Below are 24,050 nucleotides of genomic sequence, written 5' to 3'. Positions count from 1 at the left end.
GCAGTGCAGCCAGAAAACAGTCATGCAGCAGACGCGGCCAATCAAGTTGAAGTGCACTCTATGAGGTGGATCTTTGAGAACTGGACTCTGGACAATATAGGGGATCCTCATGCAACCAAGAAGCTGTTGGATGATGAGGAGTTAAAAGGGGGGAATGTCCGAGGTACCTCCTCTATGTTTGAGAATATTGACAGCGCCCAACACATGTCTGCTAAAAGACAGACTTCTGTCAGAGGGGATGTGAGAACATCAAAATGGCTGTTTGAGACCCAGCCCTTAGATTCTCTAAATAAATCAAATGGAGATGAAGGTGAACTAGTGGAAGCAGTTCTGAAGGAACCCATCCAGCCAGGAGATGTGACTGGAGCTCGGCTTCTTTTTGAGTCCAAACCATTGAGTGACTTTGGACGCTGCGACTCCATAGATGACCACAGCTTCCTCAAACTGAGATCGGAGCTGGAGGAGCAAAAAGGTGATGTGCAGAAGACCTTAAAACTCTTCCAGGCAGACCCATGCTGTGCCATCCGAGACAACAGTGGCAAGATCCATGCGATTAAATCCATCTGCAGGGAGGAGATCAACACCAGTGACATCAGCACTGCCCGTTGGCTTTTTGAAACCCAGCCTTTGGATCTGATTAATAGGGGAACTGATGGGGTCAAAATAATTCGGGGTATATCCCTGGAAGAGGGACACAGAGGAGGAGTTGACCAAAAGAGGTGGATGTTTGAAACCCAGTCACTTGACAGAATACAAGAGGTCTTCGGCGAGGACAAATTTGAAGGAACGGTAGCTAACTGCGCTGGAGAGGCCGATGTCGTGAACAAGAAGAAGCTCTTTGAGATGCAACCATTGGCCGCACTAAAGGGAGATTCCGCAGATAAATCCTTGGAAAAGGAAGAAATTATTGCGGGCGATGTCAAGACTTCTTTGTGGCTGTTCGAAACTCAACCCATGGAGAGCCTTAATGATAGCTATGAAGTTGGGCGTTTGAAGAAAGTTACCCTTTCATCTGATGAACAAGGAGAAGTAAAAGGCAAAAAACAAATATTTGAGAGCTGCACTATTCAAAAGAACCCCTCATTCAAAGAACAAGAGTTTGAAAAGGGGGATGTTAAAGGGTTCAAACATCTTTTTGAAACACTTCCACTGAGCAAAATCTGTCAGTCTGATGAAGAGCTTACTAAGGGGGAAGAAATGACTGCAGCGGTTGACGTGAAAGGTACCAAAGCAATGTTCGAGATAACTCCTTTATATGCAATAAAGGACAGCTCTGGAAATCTCCACACGGTCACAACAGTCAGCCGAGAAGAATTAATCAAAGGAAAGGTCCAAAACTATAAGTGGATGTTTGAGACAAAACCTTTGGACGAGCTTGCAGAAAGAAAAGCAAATGTTGAGGTGATCAAAGGCATCACCAGACAAGAGGATACAATGGGCGATGTCAAGATGGCAAAGTGGCTTTTTGAAACCCAGACAATAGATGGGATCCACTCCAAGTTCAACCAGACAGAGCAGGATGCTTCAGCGGAGCATCGTAAAGGTGATGTCAACAACTGTAAATGGTTATTTGAAACACAACCAACAAACATTGTGGATGAACAATCAGAAAAAACTAATGATAAAGAAGCCACTGACAATACCAATGTCAAGTCCATCACCTGGCTTTTCGAATCACAGCCTCTGGACAGCATCAAAGATGGTGAAGAGTATAATCTGAAGTTATGCAGCACCATACAGGATTCTGTCAAATCGGAGGTTGGTGTTGAAACAGTGAAACATGTTTTTGAAACTGAAACCTTGAATAGAATAAGAGAGGATGCAAACCCGGAACACGATGTGAGAAGTGTCAGCCAGGTCAACTTTCAATCTGGAGACGTCTCTCGAGTCAAAGAACTTTTTGAATCCCACTCCCTGGATGAAATAGGATCTGAAATGAGGAAACCTGATCAACAGAACCAAGACGAAGAACTTGTAAAAGGTGCCGTACATAAATGTACTTGGATGTTTGAGAACTGTCCCATGAACCAGATGAATAAGGACAATGAGGGTGTAAACATTCAGCGAATCAGTAGTGAAGAAGTTGGCGATGTACAGAACAAAAAGTTTGTATTTGAAACCTCCTCACTGGACAACATCCAGGCCAGGCCCCTTGAGCAGACCTCAGACCCGGTGGAGCAGCTGGTCAGCAATGTTGACGTAAAGTCGAGCACAATGATGTTTGAGTCCCTGCCCCTGTATGCCATCAGAGATAAAGAGGGGCAGTTTCATGAAGTTACAACTGTGAAAAAAGAGGAGGTGATGAGTGGTGACGTAAGAGGAGCCAGGTGGATGTTTGAGACCAAACCCCTTGACGCCATCAAGGCAGACAAGGAAGTTTACGTCATCCGAGCTGTAACCCAGGAAGATGTCAAGAAAGGAGATGTAAAATCAGCTAGGTGGAAGTTTGAGACACAACCGTTGGATTTCCTTACTAGCCGAGATGAGCCCTCAGTCAGGGTCATTGAAGACTTGGGAAGCAGAAATGTGCAACTCAATAAACAGATATTTGAATCTGAGCAGTCTTGCCAGAAATTCATGCGAATGGTTAGTGTCACTGATGTCCAGCATGGCGATGTCAGGACCTCCACCTGGCTTTTTGAGAATCAAACCATTGACAGTCTGAAAGGGGAACCTCAGGAGCAAGGTCTGGTGAAAACGGTCCACAGGGAAGACAGCCAGAAAGGTGATGTGAAACGCTGCACTTGGCTGTTTGAATCCCAGTCACTGGACAAAATCAAGGAGCCCGAGGATGCCGCCGTGCAAAGTTCTGAGGAGAAAATATCAACAGCTGATGTGAAATGCACTACCTGGCTCTTTGAAACCACTCCGCTAGACAAAATCACTGCCAACAGTGTGGCTGACACGCTGTTCTATCTATACCAAATGACTTATGTTCACTCGAGCGGCATCATTATAGAAGCAAATGAGAGTAGAAAGGTCACGATGGTAAAATATCTGCTGGAAAGCAATGAAGGTGTTCAAATCCAGAAAGAAGAGGTTGTTGGTGGTAACATCAGGAATATTGTGTTACAACTCTTAATCAAACCAACCTTAAAGCCCCAAGTTAGTCTTCTTAAGGAAGTTGAGAAGGGAAAAGTGAATACCACAGTGGTAGAACTTCCTGTCTACGAGTCAGACTCAACTATCAACTTGGAGAGGGATCAAAGAATACAAAACATTGTGCAGAAGATCGATGAATTGCTTGTCCAAGATACAGATTTTACAAAAGGAATCATAATGCAGGAGACTGTAGGGGGGCAGGCAGAGATGTCAGTATATTCACTCATCGGCAATTCTGAAACCAAAACGAAAGGTCCGGTTGTAGAGAGGGGAGACATTAAGTCTACGATCGGAAATCTGTTATCAAGTGCCAGTAGTCAGAGGACTGTCATGTCGTGTAGGGTGGATGAAAACGAAAAGGGAAATGTGAATCTGTACAAAAGCTGCATTGAGAAAGGAGACTTGGACTACCTGAAAAGTCTTCATACGGACGCAACAGCCGACGAGGTCGATCACGGCCATCTGCCTGAGGAGTACATTGAAATAGTTCATGGCGATGTGAAGGAAGCAAAGAGAAGTCTATGTTCGCAAAAAGAGCAGGTAGAGCGAACCATTTCTGATGTTTTGCCAGGAGATGTAAAGAACACCAAAAAAGTGTTTTCATCGGAGTTCTCTCTCTGTGTTGAGAACTGCCCTCACAAGGAAGAAATAATCCCAGGGGATATTTTATCGGCAAAGCAACAACTTGCTGTTCTTCCACCCGTCGTGGTGGAAAAAGAGGAAATTGTGGCGGGTGATGTCAAAGCAACAATGGAGTCATTAGAACGCGCAAAGCAACAGAGCATGTGTGTGGAGCGGGAGATTGTCAAACCTGGGACTATCTACGACATGAACTTGTCGGGCCCCGACATAGAAGGAGCTGAGGCACAAAAAGAGGTCATCATTTCTGGAGATGTGAGGGCAGCCAAAATGTCCCTGGAAATGGCTAAGCAGCAAAGCTTGTTTGTGGAGCGCGAGGTCGTTGTTCCTGGAAAAATATACAATTTGAATGTCACGGCACAAGAGGAAAGCTCCTCCGAAGTGATGCAATCGACACGTTCGTCTTCTTCCAGATGCCAGCAAATCAAGACTTATCCAAAGGTCAGTGATGCCGAGAACAATCAGGGAAGCCATGTTTCCCTTGAGGCTTGTCGACAAAGTGCAGTTATAGTCAGTAATTGTGTACCAGAATCACTGCCACGTGTTGGTAGCTGTGAGTGTAAAGGTCAGACAACAGAAGATGAGACAGAAGAAGTTATCAGAGGAGATGTGAAGGCATCTATAAGGTCTCTGCAGAGTGCAGCAACAGAGCCAAAGCTCCTAGATAAAGAAGATATTGTAAGAGGTAATGTCCAATTGGCTTTGCAATCTCTTGAGAAGTCCAGTGTAAATGTATCCAAAGGAGACTATAAAGCTGCAATGATATACAGGAATTCAGGGAAGGCTTGTTCAGGGAGGAACAAGACTGTTCAGAAGCAGTGTGTTGTAATCTCTATGCCTCCGTCTGACACAGTGTTGTCTCCTTCAATTTCAGTAACCTGTGAAGGACAACCCTCCATTACAACACAGAATTCAACCCCCAACCCCGTAGCAAATGGAATTTCTAAATCATCCAGCTCTGCAAGTGTCACTCCACCTCCACTGCCACAAAAGAAAATTCAGAAACCTCAGGAGCTGAAGCCAGCTTTACCTCCAAAGCCACAATGGACAAAGTCTGTAATTGTAGAGGAGCCAAATATTTCGGCTGCTCCCGAAGTCACTTGCCACACTAAAGACAACATGAAAAGTGCAACGATTCATCCCAAACAAAGTAAACCATTTTCTATGCCGTTTCCAGATAAACTAGAAAGAACAATGTCACATGGCAAAATCTATAAAGAGGCCGGACAGAAAACATCCCAGCAAAATTGTATTGAAGCTTCGCAAGACTTCAATCAAACAAATGAATGCGTGTCAACGGACTTAAAGGCTCAGGAAACACATACAGGGAACAAATCAGAGTGCAGAGTGATGATGTCGAACAGCCCTGTAGAAATGACCAGAAATGTAATACAGAGAATCAATGCAGCTGATGAGATACAAATGTGCATGGCAAATTATGCAGAAGATGGTAAATATGAAAAGAACATGAGCTTGCAGGCCACTCTACAGAACTTTGAAAGAAAGGAAAGTGCCACTCGAGACAAAAGAGCACCTTGGTTGTCCAAGAAAGTAAAAGTGGTAAACCCCGATGCAAGTGACCATAAAGAAATCAACCAAACCACTGCTCACCAACACAAACCCCCTCCCGAGGAAGAAATCAACTCTGCTGACACGATGCAAATATCTAAAACCAAGAGATGCCATGAACAGCAGAATGAAGAAAAGCAACCAATACGCGAGGATAGAGTCGTTTTAAGAAATAAAAAGTTTAGGGAAACAGACGATGAAAGACGACAAAGGCTTTCTGTCCACAAGGAGGAGATCATGAAGGGAAATGTGACAGCAGCGATGGAAATCTTTGAAAATCTGAGGAAACGAGAGGAACTCCAAGGAATCCTTTCTCAAGTGCAAGACATAGAAGGAGATGACAGCAGTGTAGATGTTAGCTCCTTCAAGACGTTATATGATACTGTCCCTGCTTGGATGGTCACACCAAGTGTAAATGCAAAGAGAAGTCAAACGGAGGAAATGAGAGTTGTCGAGACACAGGACGATGATCTAGAAAGCGTCTCGTCGGTTGAAACTGCATTTGAGGATCTGGAAAAGGCAAGCAAGGAAATAATGAATCTGAAGGAACAGACATTAGCAAAACTTCTTGACATTGAAGAGGCCATTAAAAAGGCTTTGTACTCCGTATCCAACCTGAAATCTGAGGCTGACATCGTAGGGTTGTCAGGACTGTTTGATGAATCTTTAAAATCTGAGCAAAACCTCCAACCCGCCCACAATATCAGGAAAATAAGTATTGTGTCAAGCAAGGCCAAGTCGGGTCAAACCAAAGAAGCAGTTTTGGATTCTAGTCCTTCTAAACAAGAAGCGCATCGAGAAGCCCACAACAAGCCACTCGTCAGACAGTCCTCTTCCCAGTCGTCTCCATCATTCATTTCCATTCACTCAGCTGCCAGAAAGTCGGTTGAGCAACCCAAGTTGCCCATGTCAACATTTAAACCAGAAACAACAAACAGTCATTCAAAAAATGATGCAAACGTTGATCTCAGACAGAAGTCTGCTGCTAATGAAGCGTCCAAGCAAGGTCAACCTCCTGCCCAACGCAATGTTAGTGTGATCGAAGTGAAAACGGCTCCAGAGCCACCTGCCGGAATAGTTGGCACAAAAACTGTCAGTGAAACATACGAAGAGACGGATGGCTTTGGCAATGTATTTGTTTCATCTATGACTTCCACAGTTGTCACCAAACAGTCTGACAGTAAGTCATCAGCATTGTTTGAGGTGGTTGGTAATCCAGCCAGATACAAAGTCATGACGTCGCCATTGATTCGAAGGTCTGGCCGCGCTGAAGATAGAGTCTTGAACCATACGAATGAGGAAGGGACGGTGTTTGTAACATTTAGCCAACCAAAGGAAAAGCACTGAATGAGACATGCAGTGTGTTCACCTGACCTTCAGGAAAGCAGTTATTTCATTTGTGTATTTATTACAATTCCTTCAGAAAGTTTTGTTGGTCATAGAATGGATCTTATTTGAGTACTAATTTGTTGCATTTTAATAAGAAAAGAATTGTCTCATTTTATACTATAACCACATGCAAACCTGATAAGTTCTTTTAATAAACATATGCAGTTTATACTTAATGTTCTGTTGTGTGAATTGTCAAATAAACGGTTTAAAAGATTAAAAGATTTGTAAAGTGACTTCTATTCTTAATGCTGGTCTCTCATTATTATTCATTACATTACATGTCATTTAGCTGACGCTTTTATCCAAAGTGACTTACAATGAGTGCATTTCAACCATAGAGATACAAACTCAGAAGAACAAGAATAATATCAACAACCATTATTGATCTTGCACTACCGGCAAGTTAGCTTGCTGTCGTGGAAATTACTAAATGTTCAAATTATTTTGCATATCCTCAAAATGATTCTGGCAAATAGATCGCTAAGTTTGTTTTCTCTCAAAATGTTAGAAATAGAAGACCATTCTGATATTTGTGTGCTAAATATAAGCCGGCAGCAAGCTGGCTTACATTAAGTTAAAGACTCAGCCAGCCAGATCATTCCACCAAAAATCAGCTACCAGCACCTTTAAAGCTCACCAATTAGTATCTTACTCCTCCCAAAAAACACTCAAAGTTACCCATGTTAATTACCCCAAATGTATTTTAATTAAATGTAACATTTCGGCAGTACCTCTCAGACCCACTACGGAGCACGTGGAGGCCCACATGATGGTCGAGGTGCAGTGGTTGAGAGAAGTTTTACTGCAGCAGGAGGATGCAGCATTTTTGTTTGTTTTTTATGAAGAAAAGAAAAAAATATATTTTCTTTCGAAAACCATTACAAAGGATTCTAATGCAGAAATAATGATTAAGAAAAATTAAATGATGACAGAAAGGCAAATAAATTCCAATGTTTTAATATCAAATACTGTGAACTGATTTGTTTTATCATCACAGTTTGATTCACCTGGGAAGGATATGTGTTCTGCCTGTTTGACACCTGTCTATCCAATGGAGAAAATGCTGGCAAATAAACTCATCCTGCACAACAACTGTTTCTGCTGCAAACATTGTAAGAAGAAGCTCAGGTGAGACATTGTCCACAGTCACTTACATCAATGTATGATAAACATTCAACCTAATTAATATGACACATGAATTTAATGAAACCATTCTACCATTAATGAGCTGAAACATTGTTGATTACACATTAGCGTTTGCAAATGCTTTGAAATCACCTGCCGCTAATCTCGCACAAATACATTATATTATACATTAAACTTCTGGTAATGAGATTTTAGATTTGTCTTAATATTAAAATATTGTTTGTTCTTACTTTATTGCAGCACCAACAACTGTTCATCTCTTTATGGAGAGTTCTACTGCACTTCTCACTACCAACAGCTTTTTAAAAGAACAGGAAATTATGATGAAGGATTTGGACACAAACAACATAAAGACCGCTGGATTCAGAAAAATAAAGTCACAGATGAGCCAGATGCTTTGTCCACTCCCAAAATGACAAAAGGCAATTCAGACACATCTGATAGATCCAGAGAGTCCTCTCATAGTGTATATGTTAAAACAAATTCTGCAAAAGCAATGGTATACAACAGTCGTACTGATGTTAAGGGGAAATTAAAAATGAGCTGGCCCCCGGAGAAGAAGAGTCCTGGGTTTAATTCAGCACAGCCAACAGAAGGGAAAAATAAGATATCTGACATCGGCAGAGCCTCGACCGCAGAGCGACACAAAAGTGACAACAACCAATTGAAGATGCGCCATGGTGGTGAAGTGAGAGAAAAAGGGAAGACCTTTCCAAGCTCATCCGTTTCAGGAGTAAACGAGCAATCGAAGAAAACATGTCGTACCTCAAGTGAGAAGTTGCCATCCAAGCTGACAAAACTCAGCAGTGATCCAACCAAAGACAGCGTCTCCTCGGCAGGACTGAACTTTTCTCTGACCTCCGCAGAAAAGAGAGATCCTGTCACAAACTGGAAGTATGAAGAGACAAACATGGCACTCACTTCCAAACCAAAAAATCAAACATCCAACAGGCTGCACGCTAATCCAGAAAAAGTTAGGAAGTATGTGCGATTCGCTCCAGATGTTGCTGTTGCTCAGTATGAACTATTCTCTCAACTGACAACAGAAGCAAAAGATCAAACTCAAATTAGTCGAGTGAATGAATCCAAGGACACAGAAGATGGCAGTGACAGAAATAGTCTTTATCAAATGCCTTTCAAGCTCAGCAGAAAACAGCTAGTTGTTGATGAGGAGAACAGCCAAGAGGAATCACTCGATACTCAAAGTTTCACTGAAACTTTTAACTCAACTCAAGAGGATGTGAAACCCCAAAATCCAGCTGAGGTATCGCATGTCATTCCAGGAAACTCTGTCAGCCAATGTGAATCAGGAGGTCCAAGCACTCCTCTCAGTTCAGCAGAACACATGCATAGGGAGGAGGTTGGTCTTGTGAGGAATGAAGAACAATTTGAAAAGAAAGAGTCAGCCAATGACAATGAAAATGGCAGAAATAAGAAGAAGCCTAATGTGAGAACAAATGCAAAACAGGCTGAAAAGACAAAGGTCCAACTGGGATCCTGGTCCAAAGCGAAGAGTCCTTTGTCAATGCTCTTCACATCAGGTGGAAATGACAAGACAAACAAGGTTGAACCGAGAGATGTCAAACCTAGCGGTGGCCTCTTAGGAAGGCTGTTTCAGTCATCTTCAGAGAAGGCTCAGGAAGCCACAAACATGTGTGCGCACGATGAAATAAATGATAATAAAGCACATGATAGTGACAAAAAGACAGAAGAGGCAAAGGACGCCGTAACAAAAGAGATACAAAAGGAGGACAACTTGTCTCAAGCACCGCGGCAGGAACCAGAGGCTGAAGAGCAATTAAAGGGACAGTCTTCATTCCCGGAGCCTAACACCATGGAGAATAACACGATTCTGGCTTTAAGCAAATCCACGGATCCATCCAACCTGCACGAGGCTTCAACAAGTGAAACAGGAGATGATGGAACAGCTCCAGAACAAAATGATGATGCTGAATCAGATTTACAAATCAGTGAGTCCACAGACCGGTCTGTAACTGATCCTACAAAAGCTGAGTCTGAAGATCTGCCCAATACTTTGCAGTCAGCGAGACAGGCATCTGAGCAGTCGACCAATCAGGTATTAGCGGAGAGAAGTACTGATGACATCATGAGCACTCCATTGATAAATGATGATTGTTTGGGGGACGGTGGCAGTTCGGCCTGTGACAACCGGTTAGCCTTTCAGGTAAATGCTGAAGAATGCTCTCAAAATCCAAATGAAGTGCTGGATGCATCAGACAAAGGAGGAAGAGACCTTTTTGGTGAAGCATTTCTTGATCTCGACTGCAGAATTCCTCAAGATTCCTCTTATCCAATCAGCCCCAGTGGTATGTTTGTACCTTCTCTCGCTGACACAGCTTTTCCTGAAGCTGCTTCCTTCGACACTTTCAACCAGCTCAACACACAAAATATATCAGATGGGATTGACATGGTGCTCGACCTGACAGTTCAGTCTGTTGTCAGTGCTGCAGTACCCGTAAACCAAGATGAGGCTCTAACCTCCAGTCCTTCCGGTACAAAGAGTGAGACAACAGGGCAAAGTAAAGTGAATGAATCCAAGGATACAGAAGATGACAGAGGCAAAAATAATCCTCATCAAATGTCATTTGAGTTTAGCGGAAAACAGTGCCAAAGTGAGACACACCTTGAAACCCCTGAATACAAATGGCATAAAGAAAAGAGTACTTCGGAAGAAAGAGAGCCTGTTGTTGATAAGGAGAACAGCCAAGAGGAATCACTCGAGACTCAAAGTTTCACTGAAACTTTTAACTCAACTCAAGAGGATGTGAAACCCCAAAATCCAGCTGAGGTATCGCATGTCATTCCAGGAAACTCTGTCAGCCAATGTGAATCAGGAGGTCCAAGCACTCCTCTCAGTTCAGCAGAACACATGCATGGGGAGGAGGTTGGTCTTGAGAGGAATGAAGAACAATTTGAAAAGAAAGAGTCAGCCAATGACAATGAAAATGGCAGAAATAAGAAGAAGCCTATTGTGAGAACAAATGCAAAACAGGCTGAAAAGACAAAGGTCCAACTGGGATCCGGGTCCAAAGCGAAGAGTCCTTTGTCAATGCTCTTCACATCAGGTGGAACTGACAAGACAAACAAGGTTGAACCGAGAGATGTCAAACCTAGCGGTGGCCTCTTAGGAAGGCTGTTTCAGTCATTTTCAGAGAAGGCTCAGGAAGCCACAAACATGTGTGCGCACGATGAAATAAATGATAATAAAGCACATGATAGTGACAAAAAGACAGAAGAGGCAAAGGACGCCGTAACAAAAGAGATACAAAAGGAGGACAACTCGTCTCAAGCACCGCGGCAGGAACCAGAGGCTGAAGAGCAATTAAAGGGACAGTCTTCATTCCCGGAGCCTAACACCATGGAGAAAAACACGTTTGGGGTTTTAAGCAAATCCACAGATCCAGCCAACCTGCACGAGGCTTCAACAAGTGAAACAGGAGATGATGGAACAGCTCCAGAACAAAATGATGATGCTGAATCAGATTTACAAATCAGTGAGTCCACAGACCGGTCTGTAACTGATCCTACAAAAGCTGAGTCTGAAGATCTGCCCAATAATTTGCAGTCAGCGAGACAGGCATCTGAGCAGTCGACCAATCAGGTATTAGCGGAGAGAAGTACTGATGACATCATGAGCACTCCATTGATAAATGATGATTGTTTGGGGGACGGTGGCAGTTCGGCCTGTGACAACCGGTTAGCCTTTCAGGTAAATGCTGAAGAATGCTCTCAAAATCCAAATGAAGTGCTGGATGCATCAGACAAAGGAGGAAGAGACCTTTTTGGTGAAGCATTTCTTGATCTCGACTGCAGAGTTCCTCAAGATTCCTCTTATCCAATCAGCCCCAGTGGTATGTTTGTACCTTCTCTCGCTGACACAGCTTTTCCTGAAGCCGCTTCCTCCGACACTTTCAACCAGCTCAACACACAAAATATATCAGATGGGATTGACATGGTGCTCAACCTGACAGTTCAGTCTGTTGATGAGGCTCAAACCTCCAGTCCTTCCGGTACAAAGAGTCAGACAACAGAGCAAGGCTCAGATTTGGACATTTTTGGCTCAATCGACACTCTGTTCACTCAGCCACCTGCTGTGAAAGAGTCTCGTGGAGGAACAGCTTTTGCTTCTTTGAACCAAGCGCCTGACTTTCCGGATGACATCTTTGGGGTTAGTGATGTGTTTTCCGTGTTGCCATCCAGCCGAGCTACCTCCAACTCCCCAAATGATTTACTTGGGCCAGATACGTCGTCTACTGCAGTTCCTTTAGCTTGGACAGGTCTATTTGGTGATGACTTCTTTGCACCTGAACCACAGTTGCTGGCCGTGTCTCAGCCGACGGATGTAAATGCATTTCTGGACAGTCTTTTAGTGTCCTGCAACAGCGCGGAGCAAATATCTGAAAGCACCGTCACAGGTAGCAGCTGGATGGATGATTTTCTTGGATAATGTGATGTTATACACATTGTTGGAAAGTAACCCCCCAAAAATATTAACGTGCTTTTAAAAAAGGAGTTTTGTTAAGCGTAGGGATATTATACCAATTTCCATTCATTTCGTTTTTTTAAAAGCACAATGATTATTGATTTAATTCACTTTTGACTTTTATCAAGAGATCTGTATCAAACACAATATGTCCTATTAATCCTATTTCACTTTTGTGTGGTAATAACAGTATGTGTCTTTACATCACAGCTGGAAAATAAATTAAATGTATTGCATAGATGTGATTAAAATAAAAATGTAGAGCAAAGAGAATTTTCAGAATAAAAACGTAATGCAAAGAGAATTTTCAGAATAACTAGTAAACTATAAAAATGTAGAGCAAAGAGAATTTTCAGAATAAAAACGTAATGCAAAGAGAATTTTCAGAATAATAAGTGATTTCACATGAATACATAATTAATAAAGAGTCAGAAGTAATGAGACAGTCTAATTTGAATGGGAAATGTCTGTCTCAAATCTATAAAAAAAAACTTTTCCCATATTACCATTTTATTATGAAGTGCTGTTTCTCACTGATGATCTCCTTGGAATAAAATTTTGATTGATGACGTCTTTAATTTGACTGAATTAAATTGGCAGACACTGTTTGATAAACTTAACTAAAGGGCAACATACAAACATGAAAGTGGTTGTTATTTTTCTAATCCGACAATTAGGCAAGTACAAACTACATCTGTAGCGTCCAGATATTTTCCTGAAAATCTTCCAAATAATTTGTTTAAGCAATGTGCATTATTTTTCTGGAGTAGTATCAGGGAAATTCTATTTATTTATACACAGTATTATGAAATATAGAAGTAAACGGAAGATTTTGAAGCGTAGAACACAGTCACATGTAATAGAAAACAATGGTGTTTAATTTTATTAAGCACATCTATGTAGTTATTTTGAAAAGAAAGCATAGATACATTATTCACATAAATAAAGCTATTTTTAATAATTAGATTAGGAACATCTGATTTAAATCATGTGTAAATATGTGTAAAAATGACAATAAACAATGTAGGTCATTATCAACAAACAAAGCTGACTAATACACACACAAGTAAATGGTAAGATAACATTGGTCCAGATGGGTCTGGACCAGTGGAACCAGCATGTTGAGCAGTGGATCCAGTAGTCCACCTACTCGCCCTGTCATGACTCCTAAAGCTGTGGCTGTTTGTCTGGAAGTGGAAGGAAGAGTGGAACAATAGACATTTCACATTTGGATCACACAGCAAAACATAAAAAGAAGGTTATTTAATAGAGGACACCCTAAAAATACGTAGGAAAGTACTTGAAGCCTTTTAACAGAAAACCAAAGCAATACAATTTTGCAGAGGTTAACTTAAGAGAATGCAGATGTCAGCCAGGTGCGAAGGAACAATACCTACCTATTCAGTCATTAATAAGCTATAAGCGCCTTAAAACACATTTCATTAGAACTGACAACCAGTGGGGAGATATATATGCAACCAGGGGGCTGAAAATCGTCATACCACAAGATGTCTCTGAGCATACAGCCATAAGATATCAACGAGCAGAATTCTAGACTACAATAAATGCAATTCAAAGACTATATCCCATGAAAAGAATTCCATAAAAAGGTTCTGTATGAAATGTTTAAAAAAGAGTTCACCCCAAGGCAGGTCGTTTCAAAGCTGAGGGACCCTGATGGTAAAAGATTCAAGTCTCAGCTTAGGAATCAGAGGTGCTCTACCTGAAGAAGTAGGATACCAAAAACCTTCTACCACGTCTTAAATGCTGTTTCTCTCAGGTCTGGGATGTTTGCACATTAAGCCTTTGAAAAGCTACCTAACAGATGTTGGAAACAACTCCTGCACAAAGACGTTACATACAGTAAGACCAGGAAGAAACGTGCTGCAAGGGCCAAAGACGTAACAGCAATGGAATTTCCTGAAGAGAAAAAGTCAAACAAAGGAAAGGAAAACCATAGAAAACCAACCATTGAGAACAGACAACAATCTTGTTCCAGGAAAGATATGAGCTGTATTGAAGAATAAATTGCTCGTCAATCTGTATGGAAGCTAATTTCAGCGCTACATACCGAACTGATATGAAAATCAACAATTTCACGGTTGTCATGAAGTCATTAGGACCAAATCAACATGAACTTTTTTGTTTTGATTGTTTTTTCAGTTATTTATTTGCAATTTCACATACGATTTCTGAGGCCTCAAACTAATACGTAGCGTCACACGTTGGTACATTAATGTCAATGTTCAGGGGTATCATTTCAATCTGAATGTCTGCAGTAACTCTACACAAAGGTACGGCCATCAGGCCTGACATATACAACCTCACATGCTGCGGACATCTGTCACGGGACACACCATTTATGCATGGGAACAAACACCAGGCAAGGTCAGACATTATACACCTGACCTACGCTGTTGGACTGCATTATGAAGTCTTTGACATACCAGACTATGATTATATAGTTTATCGCCCTATACTAGCATTTATTCAGGACGTTTTTCGCCTAGTATGATATCAACCTTTATCTTACTACACATTACAGAAAGTCGGTGGGAATGAGGCTCCCCGGATGGCGTCACAAAGCTCATCCCGTTAGTCTCATTGAAGACAGCAGTCAAGGAGTCGGTCCAGGTCAGCTGGTGATGCACAGGAAGAAGTGATTCACTGTGATTCATGGGAGAGAGGCTGCCTCTCTTTGGGGGTAGTTTGGGAAAATAATATGCAAAGCTGGATTCTTCTCTGTCACAACCGGACAATGGCCCTGAACCCAAATGCACGACTCCAGAGGAAACGTTCAAAAATCAAAAGTTTATTATCGCTTTCACAGGAAAATCCTATACTAAAACCAAAGAACAAAAATGATCTAGAAAATAAACGCTAGGCTGAAAAAAAAACAAAGGGTAATTGAGCCTGAACAAAGTACAAAAACAACAACAAGACTTGGCAATGGCAAAAGGGCACTGGCACGCGCGGGTTCTTTATCACATGGGACAAGACGTACTGGCACAGGACAAAGGGAGACGCACAGGTGGAAACAACCAGGGTCAAGGAAGGCAATCGGACCGGCACACATGCGAGAAGATTTTTAGAAATGTTTTACAGGAAACTACCAGCCCTATTTTTAATAATCTACTATGTAATTAAGTATTCATGAGTGTAGCTGTGTATCCTTTACCTAATAAAAGGTTCTGCTGGATAACACATTAAACAACATTTAAGCTATAACTAACATTCATTTAATTATAAAACAAACATTTCTGTGAAACAAACGTTTCTGTGTAATAAGATGCAAGTTAAATGTTGTATCATATTTTGTTACCAGTAGTTGTACATGAACTTTCTTACCAGGATCAGGTCAGGTTCTGACCACAAGGTGGTACAACCAGAACAGCAATGGACCGTCCAAAATGGAAAGCGTGAAAAGAAAATCTCATAACAATCTTCCAATTACAATTTGATATTTCTTGTGTCCCTGTGGAAATGCGATTGCTCTGGAGAAATGGTCTGAGGTCAACGGGGAAATATCAGCAGAGAACAACATGAAGACGTTGCCAGCGGCTGCTTAATGATGGACCACAGTTGACTGACCAATGAACGATTACCATCCCGAGTGTCTGAATACATATCAGATTACAAATGGGTAGATATGATTTGTTCAGGCTTGGTTGTTAGATTTGTGTTCCTCAGGGTTTTCTTTTTGTTGAGTTTTTCTGTCTGTTAACATACACGAGGCAATGTGTTCTCAACTGTTATATTGTCCTGTACAGATCATTGAGTTCCAGTGGGCAGAACTGTGTTTTAGTCCTCCACAAGTAAGTATATCTGGCCTAGAACTGGTCATTCACGCAAAGAACGCTGAAAAGGTCACATCTGTTAACAATGTATTCGGCTCAATATCTTTGTTATTTTAACCATTATTATCTAAAATATACAATGAATGTCTTGTTTTTATACTGATCACTTCATTTTTCTTTTGTGATTTTCCTGATAAACAAATGTAGCAAATACATAATATAATCGAAGTGCCCTTGGCCAAGATAATTAAGCCCAAAGTGCTGGGGGTATCAGAAAGGCGCCATGTAAATAAAACATGAACGCGATCCATATGCAGTTGTTACACTGCGCGCTTGGCCAAGGAGGACAAACTGCTGCCTGTGATGAAAGCATCATGAAGGCCGTCGCCTTGTGGCTCGCTTCCCCTGCTGCCCTCGGCCTTGTCGGTGGTATCAGGGAGCACGTAGCTGAGAGCTCCACTCCGTATCAGGCTGCTGAAGACCACGGTGGGAACGGACCAGTGGTACACAGCCAACATGTTGAGCACCGGTCAAAAGTAGTAACAAAGTAGTACGTAGTAGTACGTAGTAAACGTAGTAAAAATTGATTCTCAAATACCACTAAACAAAAGGCAGACCAACCAACAGTAAACATACTGATGTCCTCTAGTTGTACACAAGCTAATACAATAAGAGGTAAGTAAGAGGTAAGTGTTGTACTTTTCTGCATTCCTTCTTAGAAGACACACTGCTGAATCCTGTGAGAGACAGTGAGATGGAGACAGTGGGATGGAGACATTGAGATGGAGACAGTGGGATGGAGACTGTGGGATGGAGACGGTTGGAATGGAGACAGTGAGATGGAGACGGTTGGAATGGAGACAGTGAGATGGAGACTGTGGGATGGAGACAGTGGGAGGGAGACAGTGAGATGGAGACTGTGGGATGGAGACAGTGGGAGGGAGACTGTGGGATGGAGACAGTGGGAGGGAGACAGTGAGATGGAGACTGTGGGATGGAGACAGTGGGAGGGAGACAGTGGGAGGGAGACAGTGGGATGGAGACAGTGGGAGGGAGACAGTGAGATGGAGACTGTGGGATGGAGACAGTGGGAGGGAGACAGTGGGAGGGAGACTGTGGGAGGGAGACAGTGAGATGGAGACTGTGGGATGGAGACAGTGGGGGGGAGACAGTGGGAGGGAGACTGTGGGATGGAGACATTGAGATGGAGACAGTGGGATGGAGACTGTGGGATGGAGACAGTGGGAGGGAGACAGTGAGATGGAGACTGTGGGATGGAGACAGTGGGAGGGAGACAGTGGGATGGAGACAGTGGGAGGGAGACAGTGAGATGGAGACTGTGGGATGGAGACAGTGGGGGGGAGACAGTGGGAGGGAGACTGTGGGATGGAGACATTGAGATGGAGACAGTGGGATGGAGACTGTGGGATGGAGACAGTGGGAGGGAGACAGTGAGATGGAGACTGTGGGATGGAGACAGTGGGAGGGAGACAGTGGGAGGGAGACAGTGAAATTGAGAAGATGTGGGGAACAGCTCCTGAACATAAATGCATTTGGATCCTGCCCAGTTCATGAAAAAACATCCTGATATTGCTAAAGTGGTAACAGCAACAGCATTTCCTTGACCAGAATAATACTGTCAGGCACATTAAAAAACAATACCTCAAAACAAGCAACCATGCTAGCGAGGTTGTTCTCTGAATGAAGTGATCAATGAAATATTGATGAGATCTTACCCTGAATCAACCTGCAGGAGGCGCTACAGGGGTAATTAGGGGATCCCTCACATCATGTGATGATTATCTGTACTGAATTGGATTGAAGGCCAACCAGTGACACCACAAGTCGTGCACTGACTGGCAGCCGGAGGAAGACGTTACCTTGGGGAACAGCTAAGAATCCCCCTCTCAGAAGAGTGCACATCAGTGATACTTTTCTCCCCAGAGCCTTCAACAGCCAGGTGCAAAGCATGTGAGCCGGTAACATTAGCTGTGTCAGGAAGATGTCCCAGCCAAAATGTCCCACATTGAATGAAAGGCAGTAGTAGGTAACATTCAATGAGAACCTGAATGTTTACAAAAAAAGAAGTCTTCAACAATTTGAAATATGATTTGTAAAATGGGTTGTTGCTTGTTACTCATTTATTGGCTCAGTTGTTATGGGTGTCATAAAACACTACTTACCAAGCCAATGTTATGGTAAAGAAATACTTCCTGAGCACAGTTGTTGGGTAAGTATTATTAGGCCTCCCCTTTTCTCACTTTGTTTCTTAATGTGTAATGAACTAGGGGTTGAAAGAGTATCACAGAAACGCTTGCTTGTGTTAGCAGATCCTTTTATTTAACAGCCTGTGTCGAACAGGTGATGAACTCATATATTAACTCAGTTATTTGGTTCCAAAGTGTTTAATGCAATTCAGCATAGTCCAAATGACTGTAGTGTTTACATGCCATTATTTATTCAAGACAACCTTTTCATCAAAAGTTACAAGTATCTTTCTGACGCTGTTCAGACAGACACTATTCATTAGCATTGTAGATATTGCCTTATGTTATATTATTTCACCATGAAATGGTTGCTAATACCAGTATGTGGGAAATTCAACTTGAGTCTTGATAAAGTGTGCTTTTACCTTTTCCAGCCTCTGGGACTCTGGGACGGTGCGTTTGTTGATGGCTGCCACTTTGGAAATCAGCTGTTGAGCCTCTTCTGGCCTTCCTCTTTCCAACAACCACCTGGCTGACTCAAACAAAACTGTCAGAAATGAGGACGGGGACTCTTATCAGTGACCTGCAATTTACCTTTAAAACAAAGGGTGTCAAAAAAAGAGTAAAGAGCACACTATATGTAAATTGCAACGACTGCAACTACGGCTGGTGAGGTGGATCAGACTAGCGAGCACGGCCTGTCCAACTGCACCAAATAACTGAGTCACACAGGCTCCCCGCCCTTGTTTGGAAGGGCCGATCCACCCAGTGGCTAGAAACAGAGCCCCAACACCGACAAAATGCTGTAAATATTAATTATGAAAAGTAATGACAAAGACTGAACACATCAGTGAATAATAATCTTATCTATATAATTCAAATGTAATGCAAAAGTGCAGGCAAATGCTCTTTGATCAAAATACATTCATTAGTTGATCGTGAGACTTGATGAAGACCAGAGACATGCGATTGAAGAAAACGTCTCTGAACTTCCATGTAGCCAGAAAATTGCAAACAAAACGTATTAGCTAGGGTTACGGTTTTCAAAGTGCGTGCAGCACGTTACATAGAGATTAACAGGAATCCGGCTGTACTTCTATGATGAATAGGCTGTTGTCTTTTCTTTCATTCTACATATACTGGTCGCTTTCCCTGTGCTTTGTACTCGGATGAAAACAATGGCGAGTTTATTGAGTGACCTACACCTCACCCAGTATGACGCCATTTGGTGGAAAACCTCCATATCCAATTCCCGCCATGACCTGGGACACCAAGTATAAATAGAAGTTGGGACATAATTCAGTTGTTAGGGTAAATATCAACATCACAATGACTGGAATCTGAGATAAAACCTTGTGTCAGCATGTGTGGTATAAAAAAACATTCCCATTTTTATTTTTATTGTACAGCGTAATAAACACGTGCTCTGTACAATGTAAAGCACACTTACGATTCAGCAAAAGGTCCAAACAGGAGACAAACAATAAGAATGCCAGCCATCAACATTGCTTGGGCCATTTCCAACAAATTAGCCTGGTCACAAGAAAAAGGAAACAAAGTGATTATAAAGGGTCATTTTATTGTAGATTACAAACAAATATGAGAGACTTAGGACTTACATCCTCATATATGGTGTCATAGTACACCCATCCCTGCTGGCAAGACCAAAAAGAGTGATCTTCTGAAATGATTCAAACTATATTCTTGAGAATCTCTCCAAAATCAGCCATGTTTTGTTTGGAGATGCTCCTGCACGGTGACCTTTAAGCAAAGCCTGTTAATGTTGAAACCCTGGACAGTCTGTGTCAGCAAGGATGAGGCAGCATTTATGCAGATACATAAAAAGAAATGATTTACCTCAGCAGTCATTAAACTCTCCCCTAGACCAACATAGAATTGTTTTACACCCATTTTACCAATATTGAAATGTATAAGATTGTATTTTACATTTCTAAATTCAATGCTTATTAAACCTTTTATCCAAAAGTGAAGATTCTTTGCAGCCAGTGTAATGCACAGAAAGTGCTGTCAATCTTTATTTAACGTTTACAACACACGGACATAATCAAACCTCTCTGACATGAAAGCCTGCTACATAATGCGGAGTCGTCGTACCTTTGGTGAGAAACACCTGACTATAATGTGTTTATAAAGAAGTCAAACTAATGTTGTGTCTGCACATTTCTGTATAAGAGAAGACGGTTGTGTTACTCAGTGCACAATAGAAACACAAACATCAAAAAGTAAGGACCTCCATGACAGTGGGTGCAGCCCTGTGTGCATTTAATACCTTGTAGGTTGAGAACAAAAGAAACAAAAGAAAAGTAAATGATTTTTTCAGGGTTGGGATCTCATATGGGAGATGATGTAGCTGCAGCTTTACACACAGTATCTTGCATTCTGGTAAAGTCGGGCACATCTCTGCTGAATGTGAAACTCAACTGCTTGTGAGCTGCTTGTGATGTAAATGATTTGACAGCCAATCATAAAGCACTACCGGCTTGTTCTCGGGCAGAGGAGCAGTGGTTGAAGGGCAGCTGGAGGTCCCCTTATTCATATTCTTACACGCTAGAACTGTTTCTGTGAGTAAGCCTGTTAATGCAGCTGTGATGATGGAAAACGAGGAGTGGACTCTCAGCCCTGCTGTGTTTACATTTCCACCAGCTTATGCATTTAGGGTTATTCCCTTGTATTTCTTCTAGTTCAGCCAACTTTCTCAACAACAGCCACTGAGCCAGCTGCCACTAGAACAGTGAGACAGTAACAGACAGAAATGAGAGCAATAAAAACACACACGCAGTAAATGAGCAAACACACCGGGCCAATCAGCAATATGGACGGATAAATTGGGTTCAAACAAAAGTATTCTACTGTATATATATATATATACAGTAGAATACTATAGAAGACAATGCACAAGAAAAACCTCTGTAATAATATGGCATTCCAACTAGAGTTTAGTGGATTTCCTGCTGTTGTGTGTGACGATGTTGGAGTCACTTCCTGTGTTCTTCTTTGTCATATTCCTAGAATTAAAAGGAAGACAATCTTTAAACTACATAATTCAGACCTTTACCTGTCCGACTTTTTGTTAAAACATTATTTTTTAACTCAATCACACAAGTGTGTTTATGTATGACTTGATTCAATTGAAGCGGACAGGAATGTACAAGTCTCGAATAGTCCATAAATTGTCATTTTTACATGTAGTTTTTTGTATGGAAGAAACATAAGAGATTTAACACGTGCAAGAATGCCTAATGCAGACCTAGTGTGGATGGTTGAAACCGATCCCCGTAAAAAAAAACTTATCAGCACGACTTCTCGCTTCATGGCAGAGCCTGCGTACCTTTTGCCCTCGGCCTCGTCCGTCGCATCGGGAAGCTCTTTTCTCCTCGTCTCAGGGAGCAGGAAGACAAGCGCCCCACTGATCAGAGTCAGGCTGCTGAAGACCACGATGGGTATGGACCAGTGGTACACAGCCAATATGTTGAGCAGAGGAGACAGCAAGCCTCCACCTCGATAGGCAATGGAGCCGAAGCCAACCGCTGTCTGCCTGCAAGAGTGGAGTCCACTTTCAAATGTAGAATAGAATATTTAAAACCATGTACAGTATTTGTTATCCTTCTATTTCGAGTACCTGACAGAAGTGGGAAACAACTCCTGAATGTAGACCAAGCATACGGATCCACCCCAGTTCAAAAAGAACTTCCCAGCGGTAATGAGGGCCGTGATAACAACCGTGCTGTCTGGAATTTAAGTGCATGTTCAGTGGACAGTGGTCAGCTGTACCTTCGTGTACTGGACGTGAAGGACAGGACATTTACCTCGAGGGAAAGCCAGCGTTAAGAGGCAAAAGAAACTGCTGGTCAGGAGGGTGGATGTGAGGGATTTTCTCCTCCCAATCAACTCTAGAACCCAAATACAGAGGAAATGTGCCGGCGCCTCGGTGATCCCAAAGAGGAACTGAACCAGGAATATGTTCAGACCGAGCTTTCCCACGTTCAGCACGAGGCAGAAGTAGCCGAGATTTAACGAAAACCTTCAAATTACAAAAAATATATATTTAATGACAAATATAACGAGCTTCCAAATGATGCTTGAAACTTACCAAGCAAAGGATATGATAAATAAATACTTCATCAGGACTGTTGAGGTCAAAATTTCTTTGATTCCTCCCCTTTGGACTTCTCGATTCTCAGTTACCTGAGGGGCAAATGTGTTGTTATAATTCTGCTCATGTACACATTCATACTTGTTTCCGGGAGGGGGGGCTGCACACAGCTAAGTCGTATCTTTAAAGGAATTATTTAATCAGAGGTCAATAAATTAGGATCTGATTTACCTCATCCAGCAGGTTTTCTGGGATTTTCTTTTTATTGATCGCTGCAACTCTACGGATCAATTTGTTTGCTTCTTCGATTCGTTCCTGCCCAAGTAACCACCTCGCAGATTCCGGAATCCACCTGAAAGGATCATTCGCATCAAGGTGTTGGGAGTCACTCACAAACTTTCTTTGAAACCTTTAAAATGTTCATTTCTGAAAAATCTCCCTAAATAATAGTATTAACCCACACATACCATATGTACAAGAATATAAAGGCCTGCCCTCCTGCTATGACAAACTGCACTTTCCTCCAGTCGCGGACAGCATAGACCAAGCCAGCCATGGCACACTGTCCAACAGCTGCAAACATCTGGCTCATACACGAGGCCAAGGACCTTTTGCTGACTCCAATCCACTCTGTAGCTACAAACAGAATTCAAAATCACCTCAGAGCTACAATAAATAACGCTTTCCAGATCATTGCTATTCTTGTCAAAGACTATTAAACATAAATCAGGCATGTTGGTCGGATAAAAATAAGTCATACCCAATACAGTGGAGTTAATTCTATATCCTCCGAGTGCAGCTCCAATTATGAACTGTGACAACATGTAAACATAGAAGTTTGGAGACAGGCCAGCAACTGTGGCGAATATTAGCAGAAGAACAACTGGTAACTGTGTGGTTCTTCTGCGGCCGTACCTAGAATTTAGAGAATTGTTTACCGTTAAATGTGAAGGTTTAGGTTTCCTTGTATCTCACCCAATTCATCTTTTTCAAGTCACTTACGATTCAGCTGCAGGGCCAAAGACGAATGAACCAGCGAGTAAACCTCCCATGAATATCGTCTGCGCAAGTTGAGCCATCTCAGACTTGTCACAGACGAGATCAAACTGCAAAAGAACGGCCCAACATGAGCAGGGCTGAGAAGAAACCACGACTCCCAAATCCTTACCCACTTACATCCGTGACTATGGTGGCCTCGTACATGGTGTCGTAGTACACCCATCCATGCCGGCACCCCGTGGTCTCATTGATCCCGTGCTCCCTGATGTCTCCGATGTCCCGCTCCACAGGGACAAACATCTGACACCTGCTGAAGGTCCCGTCCTCCTGGCGGGGCAGCGTGAGGTTCAGCTGCTCCTCTGTCGTCAGGTTGGAGTCAGCCGCAAGGATCCAGTCTGTGTTGCAGTGGCGCTCCGGATCGGACCGGATGAAAAGGAGACTGCAAAAGTAGACGGGCAATAAGAGGTTCGGGAAGGTTAACACAAGAATGATGAGCTTTTGGAAGAAGCCAAAGTCTCCGATTGTTCTCAGAATCTCTCCAAAATCCACCATTTTTACACTGCAGATCTGGTGTGAAACTC

At 42.4% G+C, this 24,050-nt stretch overlaps 2 protein-coding genes and 1 pseudogene across 2 annotated transcripts; 1 reads left to right on the top strand and 2 right to left on the bottom strand.

Moving 5' to 3' along the window:
* The first annotated feature begins 60 nt into the window (after positions 1-60).
* Positions 61-6,921, top strand: xirp1 (xin actin binding repeat containing 1). Its single transcript, XM_062557873.1, has one exon. It carries the CDS (start codon positions 61-63, stop codon positions 6,655-6,657), a length of 6,597 nt encoding a protein of 2,198 aa, XP_062413857.1. The 3' UTR covers positions 6,658-6,921.
* A 9,548-nt stretch (positions 6,922-16,469) lies between these two features.
* LOC119209569 (solute carrier family 22 member 13-like) lies at positions 16,470-19,874 on the bottom strand (annotated as a pseudogene).
* A 1,388-nt stretch (positions 19,875-21,262) lies between these two features.
* On the bottom strand, positions 21,263-24,048 carry LOC119209243 (solute carrier family 22 member 13). The gene is made up of 10 exons (XM_037458411.2): positions 23,647-24,048; positions 23,473-23,576; positions 23,231-23,385; positions 22,938-23,106; positions 22,702-22,822; positions 22,468-22,562; positions 22,184-22,398; positions 21,997-22,105; positions 21,706-21,912; positions 21,263-21,382 (listed from the first exon to the last, which is right to left on the bottom strand). Exons 1-10 carry the CDS (start codon positions 24,019-24,021, stop codon positions 21,307-21,309), a joined length of 1,626 nt encoding a protein of 541 aa, XP_037314308.2. The 5' UTR covers positions 24,022-24,048; the 3' UTR covers positions 21,263-21,306.
* Positions 24,049-24,050: the final 2 nt, after the last annotated feature.

The sequence above is a fragment of the Pungitius pungitius genome, chromosome 15 (assembly GCF_949316345.1).
Source record: "Pungitius pungitius chromosome 15, fPunPun2.1, whole genome shotgun sequence".
NCBI lineage: Eukaryota > Metazoa > Chordata > Actinopteri > Perciformes > Gasterosteidae > Pungitius > Pungitius pungitius.
The sequence above is the reverse complement of the archived record's forward strand: the minus strand, read 5'-3'. Positions and strand labels throughout refer to the sequence as shown.